This window comes from Spermophilus citellus (genome assembly GCF_964194105.1).
Source record: "Spermophilus citellus genome assembly, chromosome: 17".
In the NCBI taxonomy this organism is placed as follows: domain Eukaryota; kingdom Metazoa; phylum Chordata; class Mammalia; order Rodentia; family Sciuridae; genus Spermophilus; species Spermophilus citellus.
The window spans coordinates 63,295,434-63,313,025 of record NC_138199.1 but is presented as its reverse complement, the minus strand read 5'-3'; the positions used below and the strand labels follow the sequence as shown (position 1 = coordinate 63,313,025).

Below are 17,592 nucleotides of genomic sequence, written 5' to 3'. Positions count from 1 at the left end.
ACAGCCTCAGTAACTTAGGCCCTAAGCAACTTTGTGAGACTCTGACTCAAAAACAAAATATATAGGGCTGGGGATGTAGCTCAGTGGTAAAGCACCCCTAGATTCAATCCCCAGTACCTAAATAAACAGCCAGAATTTCCAAACCACATCTCGCATTCTCAAGATGGCCTGTATTCTCACTTGAATGTGTATTCCTTGCTTTACCCCCAAAAGCATCTATCTTGAGATTGTCAGCATTCTCCCTGAACACATATCTACCTTCCTAAATAACCGGAAGTAGACCTCTGTTTATGCCTCTGACTGATACACACTTGAAATTCTTTTCCATCATTTAAGGAAAAGATCTTGCTAGTACTGAGTCAAATCCCCCCTTCCCTTTGGGATCTCCTAGGATCCTTCTCCAGAGACACCTATTCTCCAGTGTCAGGATAATGGGATAATAGATGTAAAGCACACAGACATAGATTTATTATTATTATTAATTATTATATTTTATTTGTTATGTATTATTATTTTATTTATATATTTTTATTATATTTTGTTAATATTTATCATTTTATTTTATTACATAAGGACCTCCCTAATCCAGCTACTCATTTTGCAGTCTCATGTCCTGATGCTGCACTCCAGTGTGAGGAAAGAGTTCACTGTATCCTTCCTCAGCTCCCACCACCTGACCCTTTCACTGGAATTACAGTGGTACACCACTATGCTCAGCTCTGAGTACAAAATCTTATCACCTCTTTGCTTCTCTGTTTAAAATGCCTTCGTTGTCTCATTGGTGAAATCTTTATCATCTACCAATTTGGCTATCACCTTCTCAGTGATCCTTCTTATGGAACTTCTTCAAAATTTTAGCTGTAATTTTTTTCTTGTGGTGCTAGAGACTAAACCTAGGTCCTTGTAGCATGCTAGGCAAGTGCTCTGCCACGGAGCTACATCCTTAGCCCTTTAACTGTAATTAATAGTTCACTTAGGAATGTGTGTGTGTGTGTGTGTGTGTGTGTGTGTGTGTGGTGCTATAAGTGCCAGGATTTTGAGCATGCTAGGCAAGCACTCTATCATTGAGCTTTACTATACCCCAGTCTTTTTAAAATTTTGAGACAGGGTCTTGCTAAGTTGCCTAGGCTGGCCTAAAACTTGTGATCCTTCTGTCTCAGCCTCCTGAGTAGTTGCAGTTACAGGTGTGCACCAATGTGCTCAGCAATTTAATTTTTAAAAAAATCCAGGCTTCTTAGTGATGAACGCAGGCAGGCATCCTCTTCCTTGCAGATTAGCAACACCATATTGCTCTTAATACTTCTCCCAATTCCTTTTAAGCACAGACCTATGTCTTTTTTTTTAAATGCTTTGTCCTTAGCACAATTTTATTTAATTTTTGGTGGTGCTAGGGATTGAACCCAGGGTCTTGTGCATGCTAGGCAAGCACTCTACCAATTGAGCTATATCCCCAGCCCCCAGACCTATGTCTTTGCTGGGCTCTATTATACTTCACTTTACCTGGTTAGTTTTCATTCTTCCTTCAGGATGTAGCTCAGGTTGTCAGGCTTGATGGTGCATGTCTATAATCTCAGTGACACAGGATGGTGAGGCAGGAGGATCACATGTTTGAGGCCAGCCTCAGCAACTTAGCAAGGCCCTAAGCAATTTAGTGAAACCTGATTTCAAAAATTAAAAACAAAAGTGGGGGCTAAGAATGTGGCTTAGTGGTAAAGCATCCCTGATTCAATCTCCCCACTCACCCACAAAAAAAAAAAAAGATGCAGCTCAAGCATTATTTCCTATCTTAAGATCAATATCTACAAACTCTCAGGTTGGGCTGAGGTGCCCTACTCTGCCCTCATATAACCCTTCATGCATGCTTGTATTTTGGTACTTACCTTTTTTGTATCAAAATGCTTATGTCTCTCCATTATGATACTATTCCTGTGCCCATAGTAGGTTTTGAAAAAAAATGACTTTATTAATACATCCCACATGTAATACAGGCCATCAACTTAAAAGTAAACAATGATTTTTGGTATATTTACAGAGTTGTGTAGCCATCACCATAATCAATTTTACATTTTCATCATTCTCAGAAGAAACACTATATCCATTAGCAGTCACTACCATTTCTTCCCAATTTTCACTGCTGAGGCATTAGCTTCTGTCTCTGTAGATTTGCCTCTGTTGGACGTTTCATACAAATGAGATCATACACTATGTGATCTTTTGTGATTCACTACATTTTTGCTTAGCATGTTTTCAGGGTTCAGTTATGTTGTAGCACATCAGTATTTCATTCCTTTTTATTGTCAAATAATATACCATTATATGAACATACCACATTTTATTTATCTACGTTTCCACATTCTATTATGAATAATGATGCTATGAACATGTGAATATGTGTAAACTTGGGAACTTCACTTCTCTTGGGAATATATCTATGAGTGGAATTTCTAGGTCAGGTCGCAATTCTATGTTTTACCTTTTTGAGGGACAGCCAGACTGCTTTGCAAAGTGGTTGCATTACTTTATATTCTCACCAGCAAGGTATGAGGGTTCAGTTTCTCACACCCTCACTAAATTTATCTTTTTGTAATTGTTACCATCTGAGGGATGTGATGTGTTCTCATTGATTTGATTATACTTCCCTTTTGAGTAATAATGTTGAACATCTTTTTATGTGCTCACTAGCTATTCATGTTACGTTTTATAATTAAATGTAGTTATGATGTTACCTTAGTAGCAAAATGCAAATTAATAGAATTCATATTCACAAATAAGTGCAGAAACCAAACAAGGTTGCGACTGTTCTTGTATCATCACCAGCCCTCCAGGGGCAAACCTGTCATCCAACAGTCAAGCTGTTGCTCACTGCAGTAGGGGAGAGTACACACCAGAGGAATGGTGGGAGGATGGTATCTTGTCAAGTAAAGGATACGACAGTTACTATAGGATTATGGGGAAGGTGGAGATTTAGCCAAATTTAAGTGAAACAGTTTGATAGGCTCAAAGGAACACAGAGTATGCAAAAATCTGCTGACATCTGCTTGGACTGCAGAGGGCCCAAGGCATCAGTCTCCTCAGCAGATATAAAGTTAAGATAAATTTAAAGTTGTGTTCACAAACCTCTGCCTGGAAGCCCTATACCTGGGTTGGAAATCAAGGCTATGCTCCTTTCTGTCAAAGTGACAGCTCCTCCAAGTAAGACAGTCAGGATTCAAACAGCAAACTATGATTTTAGAGAACAGTTTCTTGGCGAATTTTTTTAAAGAGTAGTCACTCAGAAGAAAAATGTGTGTTTTTGACACTTTAAGCTTCAGCATGTGATTTGGAAAGAAATATAATTTGCTTTGACTCTGTAGCTGTTTTTATGTGTATTTTGTTTTTTTGACAGGGCTTGGGATCACTCCCAAGGTGTAGGCACACACTAGTTCTACCACAGAGCTACATACCCAGATTTTTTTTGCTTTTTCAGTCTGAGCTATTTACTTCCTCAAGACCAATTCACAAATGACTGAACTATCTCCAGAGGCTTGATTGTCAGGATCACTGAAATCACTTAAAAATGAACCTTGGAAGGGCTGGGGCTGTGGTGGCTCAGTGGTAGAGCACTTGTCTAGCACACGTGAGGCAGTGGGTTCGATCCTTAGCACCACATAAAAACAAATAAAATAAAGATATTGTGTCCATCTACAACTTAAAATATATTTTTTTAAAAAACTGAAAAAAATAAAACTTGGAGGTAAAAGACTGGTAGAAAGTATCATTCTATTAGGTTCAAACATGTATTGTCCAGTTCAAACAGCTCTCAACAAATGACACTGTTATTCCAGGTAGTGCACCCTATGATATATTGTAAAGACATTACTATTTACTGGTCACTTTATTTCCTCTTCCAGGGCCCACAGAAGACTTGATTTCTTGACTTTCCTTATGTTGGAACCATGTGACTGAGTTTGGTAGACATGGGCAGGAGTAAGCCACTTCCAGGCCTACCTGAAAAATATTACTTCCCCTTTCCAAAGTGACTGGGAGGCCAGATGTTCCAGATGAAGGTGGAGAAGGGCTGATCTATTGTCAAAGGACTTTGTGTAAGCAAAAAATAAACTTTGGTTGTGCTCAGTCACTGAGATTTGGGAGTTTGTTGCACAGCCTCACCTTACCTAGCCAATTGAGACTGCAGTCAAGTGTCACTCTCCCGGTTTTATCCTTAAAAACAAAGGAGCAGAATCATGTATTTCCTATAAAACATGCATTGTAAGATCATAGCACAGTTCCAACAGAGCCAGTGGGTGCTCGGGAATTTTAAATTCTTGAGTACACACTTGTCTTCAAGAACCTGTTACCTCAATTCCATGTTCTCTTGCAATGGCAGGCACTTGCTGAATACTGGCTCACTAAACTAACCTTGCCTTGCTTCTCTTAAAATGGACTAACAGGAACAAATAGCTAAAATAAATGGGGGGTTGCATTTCATCCGGGCTGCACAGCATTGTATAGCAGTGGGATAGGAAACTTTTCCCCATCTTACCATGTTGGATCATAGGTTTGAGAAACTGGCATGGCTTTGGAACTCTCGAGTCAGCTGTAAGAGCCTGGTGTCCAGATATGAGATTTAGAAGTTATCATCTCTTTGTTTTTCAAAGTCAATAGATTACTGAATTTTGAATATTCCTTCACTGTGCCCTGTCCTTCTCATCTCTGCTGCTCCTGCCTTAGTTCAGGCTTTTGTTTTCTCTCACCTTGACTAATACAGCATGACACAACTCCCCATCTCACTACCCTTTCAGAGGCTTCATTGCCTATCCTTCTAAAATGCCCTTTTTTTTGGTACCAGGAACTCAAATCATGACCCTCTTTCCTCATCCTGGAGTGCTTAACCACTGAGCCACATCCCCAGCCCTTTGCTCAGCTCAGTTCTCTTCCTAGCCCTTTTTGTTTTATTTTGAGAAAGGGTCTCACTAAGTTGCTGAGGCTGGCTTTGAACTTGTGATCCTCCTGCCTCAGCCTTCTTAACTGCTGGGATTACAGATGTGCACCACCATACCTAGCCTAAAATGCAATTCTGTTCATGACTTCATTTTATGTAAATTTCCCAATGTCTCATACATGAGTATTAGGTATAAGGTCTAACATTTTTGCAAAGCACAAAACTCTCCCTGATTTGCTTCTGCTTACCTCTCTAGCTACATTTCCCACAATTTCACATGCACAATTCATTAATATGTAGTTCTTTCTTGCCTCTACATATGGGTGTTCTCTCTGCCTTAAGTAACATCCCCTATTTCCAAAGAACTCCTACTCAAATTCCTAGTCAGGCTCCATGGCAGACTGCCAGTCCCCAGTGCTGAAAACTAAACAATATAAAACCCGAGTCAGGCGCCCCTCATCTTGCAATCTTCTCTGGCTCCCACCCAGGCAGAGGCCAATCACGGCTTCCTCAGGGCTACCAGTGTGCCTGAACACATCCCTGTTATTGTAGTAACATTACAAACTATTTGTAATTTGTCTCCCTTTGTAGAGTGTAAGCAGTCTGAGGGACACAATCCTTGGCATACAGTAGGTGCTCTGTGTTTGGTTAACCAAATAACAAGCAAGTGACCAAAACAGAGCAAGAGGTGATGAGCTGGACTGTCAGATAAGTGTAATAGGCTGAGGTGGGGTTTAATCCTCCAGCCAGTGTCTCTGAAACATTACCAAAAGGGCAAACTGGGAAGAATTGAATTCACCACAAGAAGAAATTCAATCTATATATGTTCAAGTTTTATTACAAAGTATGATGGGCAGAAAATACGGTACTTCTTATACAGGAGGCTGAAACAGAATGAAAGGGTGAAAATTAGGTTTAATATACTTAGGAAACAAGAACTAAAGTCATAGAAACATTCCACTTTCAAGTGCCTTTGAAGTGGCCTTCAGTGGAGATCCTCAGTGTGGTTTCACAGCACAGTGTTATAATTTTATTACAAGCCCTGTGTACAATCAGTCCTGTGAAAATAATATTCATAAAAGAAAAACAGTTACAGTACAGTTCTGTAAGGGGTAGCTTCCTCTCCACCTGACAAGGGGATGCCACAAAACCTACAGGATAGAGGGAAATTTTAGATATATAACAAGAAAATAAGTTCAGACATACTAGGCTAATGGGCACAGAAAGACTGGTTAGATAACATTTTAGGGAACAAGAAATCTCCATTTTCTACATCGAGGCTTATACAATCATGCTACAAATTCACACTTGGTGGGGAACGAGGCAAAATCACTGTCAGAGGGGTCATAAAATACACAGGAACCAAAGCAAGTGATTTATACTGGACTAAAGCAATTCAAAGCTTCAGCTCAACATTTTTCATAACACACTGTATACTACAATCAACCCAAGATGAGAACCTTTCTTTTAAATAGTAGATGTGACCATAAGTTCATCTTCACTGGTTTGTCCCAAATGTGGGTGCTTGTATATTTTCCAGCTGTCACACAAACTGTCACCATCTTCCTTCTGGAGTCCAACTTTCTTTAGCTTATTTGTTTCTGGTGTGACATACCAGTCCAAGCCTCTTTCAGAAGGCACCTGCATGTTTCCATTTTTAAAAACTGACAACCAGATAAAGCAGTCCAAAAGGACCTGGCCCATCCCATGTAGCCACATATTTGACTTTGACCATTAGCAGCAATGACAACAGTGGGAGGATAGGGTGAGGTGGGTGAGGTGGGCAAGGTGCAACATAAGACACTCTCAGCAGTGGCACAGCCAGCACAAAGAAGATGACTCTCGGAAAGCCTGGCCCAGGTTCACCTTGCTTTGCTCAGCTCAGTTCTCTTCCCAGAAAACTCAACCTAAGCATCAATCATGACCCTCTTTCCTCATCCTGGAGTGCAGACAGTAAAGGGAAAAGGCTCTACTTCAATTCTCTGTGTTTGGGTCAGTTCTCTACCCCAAAGCAGACAGACCAGAGACGTCACATTCTTAAAATGGGGAAGTGAAGGGCAATCTAGAAGCCCTCCCACATTTGGTAAACCCTGCAGTTCTTGTATGTCCTTAGAGCCTAGGATTCTAGAGTCTAGGCTGCAGCAGGGAGAAGGTTCTAAAGTGGAAAGGTAAGGGGTAGGAAAAAGAAAACAAAAAGGAGGAGGGAAATATGACTGCTTATCACCTCTGTGCAATACAATCAAGAAGAACCATGGTCTGGAATGGTCACAGGACATGCAATGCTTGTGGATTCTTATCACCCACCAGACATTGCCTATGGCTGCCTGCTGCAGGGAGGGGACCCCTCTGACCTGAGCCATCATCCTGTCTCATAGCTACCCAGCACCACTGATTGGTCCAGGAAGGCAGACTTCACGTTCAATACTGCTCAGGGGCGAGTTTAACAAGTGTGGGTAGAGCTCTCAGCTGTTTCAGGATGAGGGCAGCCTGATTCCACAGCCACAAAACACTCTCTGAATCCCTACTTCAGATCTGAAATGCCCTCTAACATTTCCTCCTTTCATCCACAGAAACACCACTTTTTCCCATGTCCAAAATTTCCTCCTAAAATTTCAACTATTGTAAACACATTGTAGGACTCTGAATTTTTTTTTTTGTTGTTGTTCTTCCTGAATCTTAGCCAATTTTCTGAGCTGAACCTGATTCTATATGGAATTCTCACCAGTCATCAAATATCATTTCTCTTCAAGTCCTAACCTTGCAGGCTCATTCCTCCCTGGAAGGAGAGGACTTCAACTTCCTGAGTCCATCATTCAAGCCCCTGAATGCTTGGACTCACCAGCTTGGCTCTCTGATTGTTAAGAGACCTGAGGTCTAACTGACTCAGCATTCCACCCTTCCTTGGAAGCAAAGACACCTGAAGCTCAGCCTGCCAAGATAAGTCAAAGGGCCATCACAGCTACCAGAGCTCAGAGATGCCTCTGTGGCCTCCCTAGTGAAGTCCTAGCAGCATCTCAAGAAGAACAGATCAGGAGCCCCCTTGTTGACTGTTATTTTGAGAACCAAAACCAATTAAAGAGATCTGCTTTAGAAACTAAAATTTCAAGACTTTCTACATCCTCACACTACAGAAATCCCCACCTCAGCCCTAAGGCTATGTTCCTGATGGGAGGGTGAGAGACCTGGATCTTTAAAATATCAGTAACCTGGCAACTGTGTGTATATGTGTTTGCTAAGAGAAGCAAGAGTGAAGTCTCAATTTTGTTCCAAGTGGGGCACAGAAGAATAGGACTGCACTTCAGGGCCTACAGCAAAATGACAGGTCTGGAAGTCCACAGGGCAAGGAGGGAAAAAAACATCAGAAGTAGGTGGTTTCCTGGGTAAATAGCTACCTCATCAAAATCTATTTTAATAACTATTGCTAATTATATTTTCTGAATTACTAGTTTTGAGTTCCAGTTAATAAATCTCCTTGCCACTCAGACCAGGTTTAAGTCCACAGTGGAAGCTGGGCATGGTGGCGTGTGCCTGTAGTCCTAGCCACTTGGGAGACTAATTTTGAGACCAGCTTGGGCAACATAGAAAAACCCTGTCTCAAAAAAGAACTCAGTAGAGATAGGCCATCCCCAGCAAGACCAGCCCTTGCTATCACTTTGCAGATTCTCTCCACAGAAAGAAACTGGGGGCCTCCTAGAGCAATAGCCATCAGCTGGACTTGCTACCTTTAGAGAAGACCCCATAACCACTAGCAAACACAATTAAAAGCAGAGAAGGAGGGTCAACCAAGAATTGCTCACTCTACATCTTCAAATGATACAATGCAAAGCTGGTGGTAAATGCAGAAAAGTCAACCTCAAGTAGATGGCCAAACAGATCCCCAAATCAGAATGATAAAGTAAGAAGGTCAAAGCTGAAATACCCCAACTAGAAAAGGCTCTCCTATGGGACAAGCCCCTGTGTGGTAAAGCAAGCTATGACTTTTGGCATACTACTCCATCAGCTGTGGAAAAGAAAGACAACCATAAGAGTTTAAAGGCTCAGAAGAATGAAGTTAACATTTACTTTTTGGTGAGATCCCAAGAGGACAAAACCACTGGCCTCTAGACCTGCTACTCTCCTAATCTTAGACAAGCAACTCAGTCTAAAAAACCTTCAGGCACTTGGTAGAGCCTGACAAACTAGGTGAACTCTCCTCAGAGCACATTACAAACTGTGCCCACACTAAGGGCTCATCCAAAGTTGGAATTACACACAAGCCTCTTCTGTGAAACCCATTCATGTAACGGAAACTGACATTTGTGACCTGTAAGTCAACAAAGACAACTTCAGACTACAAGTCCAATACTGCTCAGAGGGTAAACTGGGTGAAGGTGAGTTTGACAGATAAGGGTAGATCTCTTAGCTGGCTGACCCTGGAGCCTGTGATTCTTTTATGGCTATTTACTTGATGGCCTGGGATCATCACAGCAGATTAGTCCATCCCTTATGAACTGCCTGTATCCCCTACTCTAATGATCTCGCTCAAGATCAGACGCATGGACTGTATCTCTCAGGAAGGTACTTGCTCAGAGCACTCAATCCAGAGGGGCCAATATCCCATCAGGCACAGGAAGCTCAAGAAACCAATACCCAAGTTCAGCTTAGAGATCATTCCTGCCTCTCATTCATTTCTGAAATGGAGCAGCCCAGGGTTTACGTCTGGAGGGAAAAACAGACTCTGGAACTAGGTACTGAAAACATAATCTCAATTCAGTGTTCCTGAAACAATTCCCCTTTAGCCTGGTCCTTCCAGGTACCTGCCTACCTCAGTTCTAACAAGTGCCCAAAGGTACCTAATAGGGCCTGACACAAGAATTTCAGAGTGTAACAGAGGCCTCCTACATCTGTCCTGGAGCCCAGAAAGGCCTTGAAAAGGGCCAGGTTGAGAAAAGGTTGAGGAGTTGGTGGAGTTCAGAGCACCAGGCAGTTTGAGATTCCTGGTTGGATGTATGCCACTCAAGCAGTGACTCAGGAAGGTAAACTGCTCATGGGATCAAGGACCCAGTACCCATTCCAGGCACTGAGGGAAAAAAGGTGCAAAAACAGAGGACTATGAAACAAAGGAAGAAACCAGGAAGAATGGAATTCTTTTCATAAAAAAATTAGCCTGATAGATAAAAAATACACAAAGTGAGATTTGTTGAAGACACTGATATCAGGAGAAAAGACAACTTTGAATTTGTTCCCGCTTAAGTGCTAACATGGACATGGATGGGGAAGACATGGACTGCTGCCTTGGGCAGCAAACAGATAGAGACAGCTAGGGCAGATGGATACAACAGAGCCAGTGCTCATTAACACAACAAATGACAAACAAATATACAGAAATGTTTAATTGAGGCAGCAAAGGAGAAGAAGAAAGGAGAGAAAACAGTAAAACTCAGCCCTGGGCTGAGGAGGAGCCACATAGCACTGAGTCCGGCACAGAGAGTGAGGGGTGACTGGCCGGGAACTCCTAGAGCAGCTTTTGGAAACAGTGGGTGCAAAGCAACAATACACATACTGGCCACTGGAAACATGTTTCTTCTTACTTGGGGTGGGGCAGAGACGGGAAACACAGAGGCCCCTGCCTTGTGGGTGAGGTGCCACCAACACTACACTCGGAGTATCTCCAGGCAGTTGTTGTAGCAGATGGCAATCCAGTCGGGCTGAGTGGATGCCCACTGCACATTGTTGATCTCTCCTTCGGCTGTGTAGGCCAGAATAGGGTCCTCGATGGCCCGGGGCATTTGCTGGATGTCCCAGATGAGAGCCTGATGGTCATCCGCTATGGACAAAGAAAGTGAGCAAACAGTGTCACGACTCAGGCAATGGGTAATGAGTCACAGCTGACAAAGCAATACCTGTGAGGAAGGTTTTGTTTTAAGACCCTTTTTTATACATGAGGAAACAGTTTCAGAAACGTTAAGGCACTTGCCCAAAGTCATACAGCTATGCAGTCAGTGAGTGGCAAGCTCAGGTCTAGCCTTTATTCCAGGTCACGTATGTCCTCAGGCCCCATGCACATTGCACCAGGGTTAGGACATTAGATCAGGACTAAATGAACACCTCTCACTGGGCTCAGGCATCAGGAGAGGGCAAGGGAAAAAAAGGATCCCAAAAGAGGAAGTCATTTTCAGCCACTAAAAAATACCTGAGTGATTAAAGATCCCGCTCTCATGATTCAATGTAATGTGAATATAAGCCTATGAAAATGACTAGAAGGAAATCTATCAAAACGAGAATGATGGTAACATTAGAAAGACTAGGTTATCTCTACTCTTCTCCATTTCCTAAGTGAACTGTAATGTGGTCACATTACTTTTTATTTGGTACTGGGGGCTGAAACCAGGATGCTTTACCCCTGAGCTACATCCCCAGTCCTTTTTATATTTTGAGACCGAGTCTTGCTAAGTTGCCAAGGCTGGCTTCATATCTGCAATCCTTCTGTCTCAGCTTCCCAAATTGTGGGATTATAGGCTCATGCCAAGCTGATCACAGGACTTTTATAGCCAAAGTAAAAAACTTTTGAGAGAGGGCTGGGGATGTGGCTCAGGTGGTGGCGCGCTCGCCTGGCATGCGTGCGGCCCGGGTTCGATCCTCAGCGCCACATACAAACAAAGATGTTGTGTCCGCCGAGAACTAAAAAATAAATATTAAAAATTCTCTCTCTCTCTCTCTCTCTCTCTCTCCTCTCACTCTATCTTTAAAAAAAAAAAAAAAAAACTTTTGAGAGAAAAAAAAACAAGGACCTTCACATCATCCATCCTGATGTGAAAGCCAGTCTTGGATATACAAGGAATCTGAATAAACTGATAGACTAGGCTAACCATGGGCAACACTGGTCTCTTATCAAGTCCATGTAACATGGGCAAAGTATAAGATCCCTTTCCTGGGAACAAGAGATCTGAGGCACTGCTTCAAACCCTCAGTCATCCAAAGCCCTGAGATCCTGTCCTTAATGCTCAATAAAGTACTCTTAAGCAACAGCTCTTTCAATGGAAGGGTCTCAAAACAAGTGCAGCATACACACAGCAGGGAGCCAGGCGGAGGCACACTGTTGGAGCAGAAGGTAGGGCATCTGCCAAGCCAGTACTACTCTCTATGAATGAAGAATGACACTTTTTTCTTCCTTTTCCCTCCCTATCCATACTCCAGGACAAAAAGAGGGAAGTAATGAAGAAGGCAGACCATGACATGGGGTTTAGAAGGTGGCAGCAGCCTCCAAGTGGTCCTCAATGAGATGTGAAGCCATGAGCAGAGGGCTATAATTGAGAAATGCTTCCTGCTAGTCAATGTAATACCATGATGGCAGAAAACCATCAATCCTCGATGCTTCTTTGACTATATAATGGATAAAATTCATCATAAGGCTAGTAATTATTGAGGAGAAGAAAAAGTATGGTAGAAGTAAGCCTGATAGGCTGGGCATGGCGTAGCACATGCCTGTAACCCCAGTGGCTCAGGAGAGTAAGGTGGAGGATGGCAAGTTTAAAGCACTTAGTGAGTCCCTGTCTCAAAATAAAAAATAAAAAGGGTTGGGGATGTGGCTCAGTCGTTAAGTACCCTTGGATTCAATCCCTACCACGCACCCCCCGCCCCTACCCAATACACATACACAAAGCCTGATGCACTGGGGAAAAAAAAGAAGAATGCTGTGGGACTGGAGTAGAATCCTGTTGCATAAAATAATGGGATGTGTGCTCATATTTGGGGGTATGTATATGCTTGTATACACCAAAAGGGTCCAGAAGAAGACACCAACTGTTGTTAAAAGTCACCTATAAAGAGTGTGGTTCAGAGGTGGAAATGATACAGCAAGGAGAAAAAAATGACTTTTACCTTCCTATTATACCTCTGCATTATTTTCTGTCTTTTTTTTTTTTTTGGTGCTGGGGATTGAAGCCATGCGAGGCAAGCACTCTACCAACTGAGCTCATCCCCAGCTCCCATTTTCATTTTTAATAACAGACTTGCATTATTTCTAGAATAAAAGTTACACTGACAACCATCATATTTTTAAGGGATACTCTTTTTGGTCTGCAAAAATGGTGAAATGAGAACATAAGTCACATGATACTGATCATGCAAGGTTATGTGCTCTTCAATACATTCAGAGCGGGCTGGGGATGTGGCTCAAGCGGTAGCTCGCTCGCCTGGCATGCGTGCGGCCCGGGTTCGATCCTCAGCACCACATACCAACAAAGATGTTGTGTCCGCCGAGAACTAAAAAATAAATATTAAAAAAAAATTCTCTCTCTCTCTCCTTTCTCACAAAAAAAAAAAAAAATACATTCAGAGCTTCCTGAAGATTTGTTATTGTGAAGGTAGGAAGTCTTGACAGTTCCAAAGATTCTATTACACCCAAAAGGGATGCCTCTTCTTGAATATGCATTCCCTGTGTGAACCTAAGTTTCCCAGGGGACTTTGAGGTACAGCCTCCCCTGTATTATTTAATATTTTTTTAGTTGTAGATGAACACAATACCTTTCTCTTTTTTTTTTTTTAATACTTATTTATTTTTTTTAGTTCTCGGCGGACACAACATCTTTGTTGGTATGTGGTGCTGAGGATCGAACCCGGGCTGCACGCATGCCAGGCGATCGCGCTACCGCTTGAGCCACGTCTCCAGCCCATTAATTTATCTTTTTTATGTGGTGCTGAGGATCAAATCTAGTGCCTCTCATGTGCTAGAAAAGTGTCTACCACTGAACTACAACCCCATATATATTTATATTAATATTAATAAATACTTTATTAATTTTAATTATATTTCAACGAATACAAATTTAATATTTATATTTATTAATATAAATATCAAATATATTTATATTTTAATATAAAATGTCATTAGTATATGGATAATGCTCAGATCTCCACTGAGGGTAAAGATGATCTGGAAATGTGGAGAGGCTCCTGATAAGTTAGTTACTTTGTGTACATCTCTTAAAACTAACCTTGACAAACAGTACGAATTATATTCCTAAGAACCCAGGAGTCAAAGATTCTTCACTACCCCTTGTTAATTTCTCCCCATCACGGTTACCTGCAGTGCAGATGTGGCAGGATGAATGTGGGGCCCAAGCAATGCCATTGACACATGCTCGGTGGTTGTTTAACCTGGCAACAGGTGTGCAGGGAACTCGGACATCCAGAATCACCACCTGTAGAAATACAAGCAAAATGCCCAGGAACTGCAAGGTGTGAAAGAAAAAAAGAAGAAACAAGCAAAACACACTATACACACAATTTTTTTAACATAACTGTTCATTTGTGGATTTAAATAATATTAAAGGCAGATTTCCCAAGGGTTGAGGAATAAGAAAATAAAGAACAAAAAAAGTCCCTATTTTGAACAACATCAGGCCTTGAGACTGATAGGAAAGGGGAAAAGAAGGAGTAGGTAACGTGAATTTGGACAACACCAAACCCCAGTAGGTGCTTAAGATTTTATTTTTTTCTCTATGCAGAACTGGGGATTGCACCCTGGCTGTGCGCATGCCAGGCAAGAGCTCTACTACTGTGGCCCCTGGTAGGTGCCTATGGTAATAATTCTGTGCATCTCAGCTAGGCAGAATGAGAGCCTCACCAAAATAGAAGCTGAGATGTAAGAAGTCTGAGGCATCCACTTCACCAAACCAAGGTAACTACTGCATCATCTCTACCAACAACCTACTCCTTTCATCAAGTCACTGTCATTTCTATATCTGCTTGCTGAAGTCAGATGGGGAAAACTGCCTGTTTTTCACTCACCCTATAAACACAAATGATTTGGTTTGCTTTATAGATTCTGCTTGTTTTGGTCCCAACTCCAATTCTTCAGATTAGTAGAAGATCATAACAAAGTCCTTGTTCTTGATCTTGGTATTATTAACATTTTGGGTAGGATGACACTTTATTGGGAACTGGCTTCTGCATTGTATGATGTTATCAGCATCCCTGATTTCTATCCACTAGATGCCAGGAGTACTAACTGCCTCCCACCGTGTGTGACAACCAAAAATGTCTCCAAATATTTCCCAAGATCACCTGGGTACAAAATTGCCATCAGCTGAGAACCAGTCTTCTAAAGATATACTAAGAAGTGATGGAGTTAGGTGGCAGGGCCTATGTGAGCCTGCATGGTATGCTCACCTCCATTCCATCCATGGCCATGGTGGCCAGATAGTTAGGGTCCTGCTTGTTCCAGCAGAGGCGAAGAAGTGGGTGATGCTGTGGGTCTTCATAAATGATGGTGCTGTGTTCCAGATGGCGGAGGTCAAACATCCGTACTGAGCCATCGGCACCCACAGAGGCAAACATATCCCTGCCACCCCCAGCTCGGCTAAACGCAATATCATAGACCTGTTGATGAGGAAGAAACTTCAGTCAGATTCAGATCTGTTGCCTCCTTTTCCTGTATCAGGGAAATTTTTTTTATATGAACCCCAGCTCAAAACACCAAAGCAAATAAATAAGCCCAAATGGTGTCTGTGAGTATTGGAACCCAGAGCTCTGACACCCTTTCCAAGTCCTGATTTCTAAGTCTTCTTCCTCCAACACCTGTGATAAAACAAAAGGCACATACCCTGGTACAAATAACATAGTACAATAACTCTGAACAAGAATTCAATATACATAGGCTCAGTGGAAGTCAGAGCCAATGGCTATCTTCTGCCACACTCCAAGACTGAGACACTTATTTCCTGGGTTCTGGTGGCTTTCACTTGTAGGAAATCACAGGCAGGTCCATGACCACATTATGGTTAAGGTCATGAATGTGAGAGGTGAAAGCCAGCCCTCCTGTGGCTACTTAACAGCAGTAAAGCTGGTTCTGTTATGACACCTTGACTTAAGATTCATTTGCAAGAAACATGTAATAGCAATTTTGAATCATGAGAGACTCAGGTTTTCCTATATTCACAAAAGTTTAGGATCACTCTCTTGCCCTAGGACATGTTTTTCTTCTCCTAGAGGGCTTACGTTCATAAATGAATGAATACAGGTTTTTTGTATTTATAATTTGCTGCAAACATTGTGTATCACTAATGCCTATGAGGAAACAGAGAGACAGTAATGGAGAACTTCAAAGAAAGAGAGGGACTGAGAGAGACAGATAACGCCAGCACCAGATGAGCGGAGAGAGACAGAAAAACAAATGCCAACCAAAACCAACCCTCTACAGTCAAGATAACAATGACAGCTGACTTCTAGGGAGACATGGGTGGAATTTCTCTCTAGACACTGTAGCTCCCGCCCTCCTAAGGTTCTGCCTACTGAGGGACATTGCCAAATGAGTATCTATTTCAATCCAACCTCTTTAGTTCCTTTCTTTCTGGCTGACTGTGAAGAAATTATGCTTTTCTATGGCAGAGATTTAGTGTGGTTCAAAAGGGACCTGGGTCAGTTATCAATAGGAGGCACCCAGGCCTAACACACCTGAACCTCAAGGCTTGGTCAAGTGCTGTCCAGCTACTTTAAGACAGACATGTTTAGCAGTATGTGTGCGCTATGGCGCCAGCTCTGGTGCCAGTTCTGGTTGACTCTTGGGGACAGAGACACAGGGGCCCAGGGACAGTGAGGCTCAGTAACAAAGATCGATCAGTTTTGAGTGATTTGTTTCTTCATTCTCCACCTGTATGATTAATCAGAAACAAAAGGACAGTAACAATTCCCTAACATACTAAACCTTCCTCTACTATGATTTGCCAAGTAGCCACAAAGCCTTCCAATGAGTCTTTATTTAGACAGAGAGGTAGACTGAGAGAAATCAAAGATTCTAAGAAGTATTTCTGTTTAATTCAGAGTCACCATCCTTGGGTTCATTCTGTCAAGGCCAGGGCATTGGGCCAGGGCCTGTATGCAAAGATCCATTCCTGGTTCTCCCCCAGCTGCTCCTCTTTGTACCATAGGGAACTGATTCCTACAGGTTAAGTTTGGCAGTCCCAAGCTGTGGGCTGCTTCTGACTGGTTCAACCACGGGAGGCCCTGTGGGAAATGGATGGTGGAAAGTAGAGAAGCTAAGTATTTTTTCCTCCTCTCCCTGTTCTTAGAAGCATTTCTGCCAGGTAAACTCAGCCCCTGGGCTCCAGGAACCCTGCCTCCTCCTTTGCCACCTTTGGTCTACAGGGAGTGTCAGCTTCCTACTACTCTTAGCTCAATTATTCACTGTTGCCTCTGTAGGTTCTCAGCTTAAACAGCATCTATGGAAGCAATTCCCTGGCTTGAGGCCTCCCAGTTCAAATATCAGAGTAATTGCTATCTCTGGGTTGAATCTAACAGAGAACAGTGAGCGAGGCTGTCACATAACTAAAATGCAGCATTGTTCCACATGATGCCCAAGATGGTTTCCAGAAGTTCCTCACTAATCCTTTCTGTAGGACAAACCTTCATATGATTAGCAGGAGTCAAGTCCAGTAGTCTTTGTAACGAATCTTATGTTTAGAAGTACAGAAGCCTGAAGAATAATCCCTTACTAAAAGTGATAACCTGATTGTCACCATCCTAGTCTCTTGTCAACCTCAAGTTTCTGGCATAAAGTTAAGGCATTTTTTTTTTCCCTTTTGGCCACACTGGGGACTGATTGCAGGGCCTTACCTCACATTATTTTTGTTTTCTTCCTGTACAAATATTAATACCCCTAGCCATGTAGGTAAGGGAGAATAGAAAAGGAA

At 42.2% G+C, this 17,592-nt stretch overlaps 1 protein-coding gene across 2 annotated transcripts in view; it reads right to left on the bottom strand.

Moving 5' to 3' along the window:
- Positions 1-5,732: 5,732 nt before the first annotated feature.
- The window catches only part of DCAF7 (DDB1 and CUL4 associated factor 7), a 30,485-nt gene continuing 18,625 nt past the window's right edge, over positions 5,733-17,592 (bottom strand). Inside the window, exons 5-8 of one of the 2 annotated variants that reach the window (XR_014019309.1) lie at positions 15,074-15,283; positions 13,986-14,103; positions 10,492-10,727; positions 5,733-5,805 (exon numbers count right to left, since the gene is read on the bottom strand). Coding sequence is in view for 1 of the 2 variants with exons in the window: in XM_081270910.1 (XP_081127036.1) it covers positions 10,555-10,727; positions 13,986-14,103; positions 15,074-15,283 (501 nt within the window). In the remaining variant the exon portion in view is untranslated. Of the gene's footprint in view, positions 10,728-13,985; positions 14,104-15,073; positions 15,284-17,592 lie in introns of both variants that reach the window. The other variant, XM_081270910.1, reaches the window with a different exon arrangement.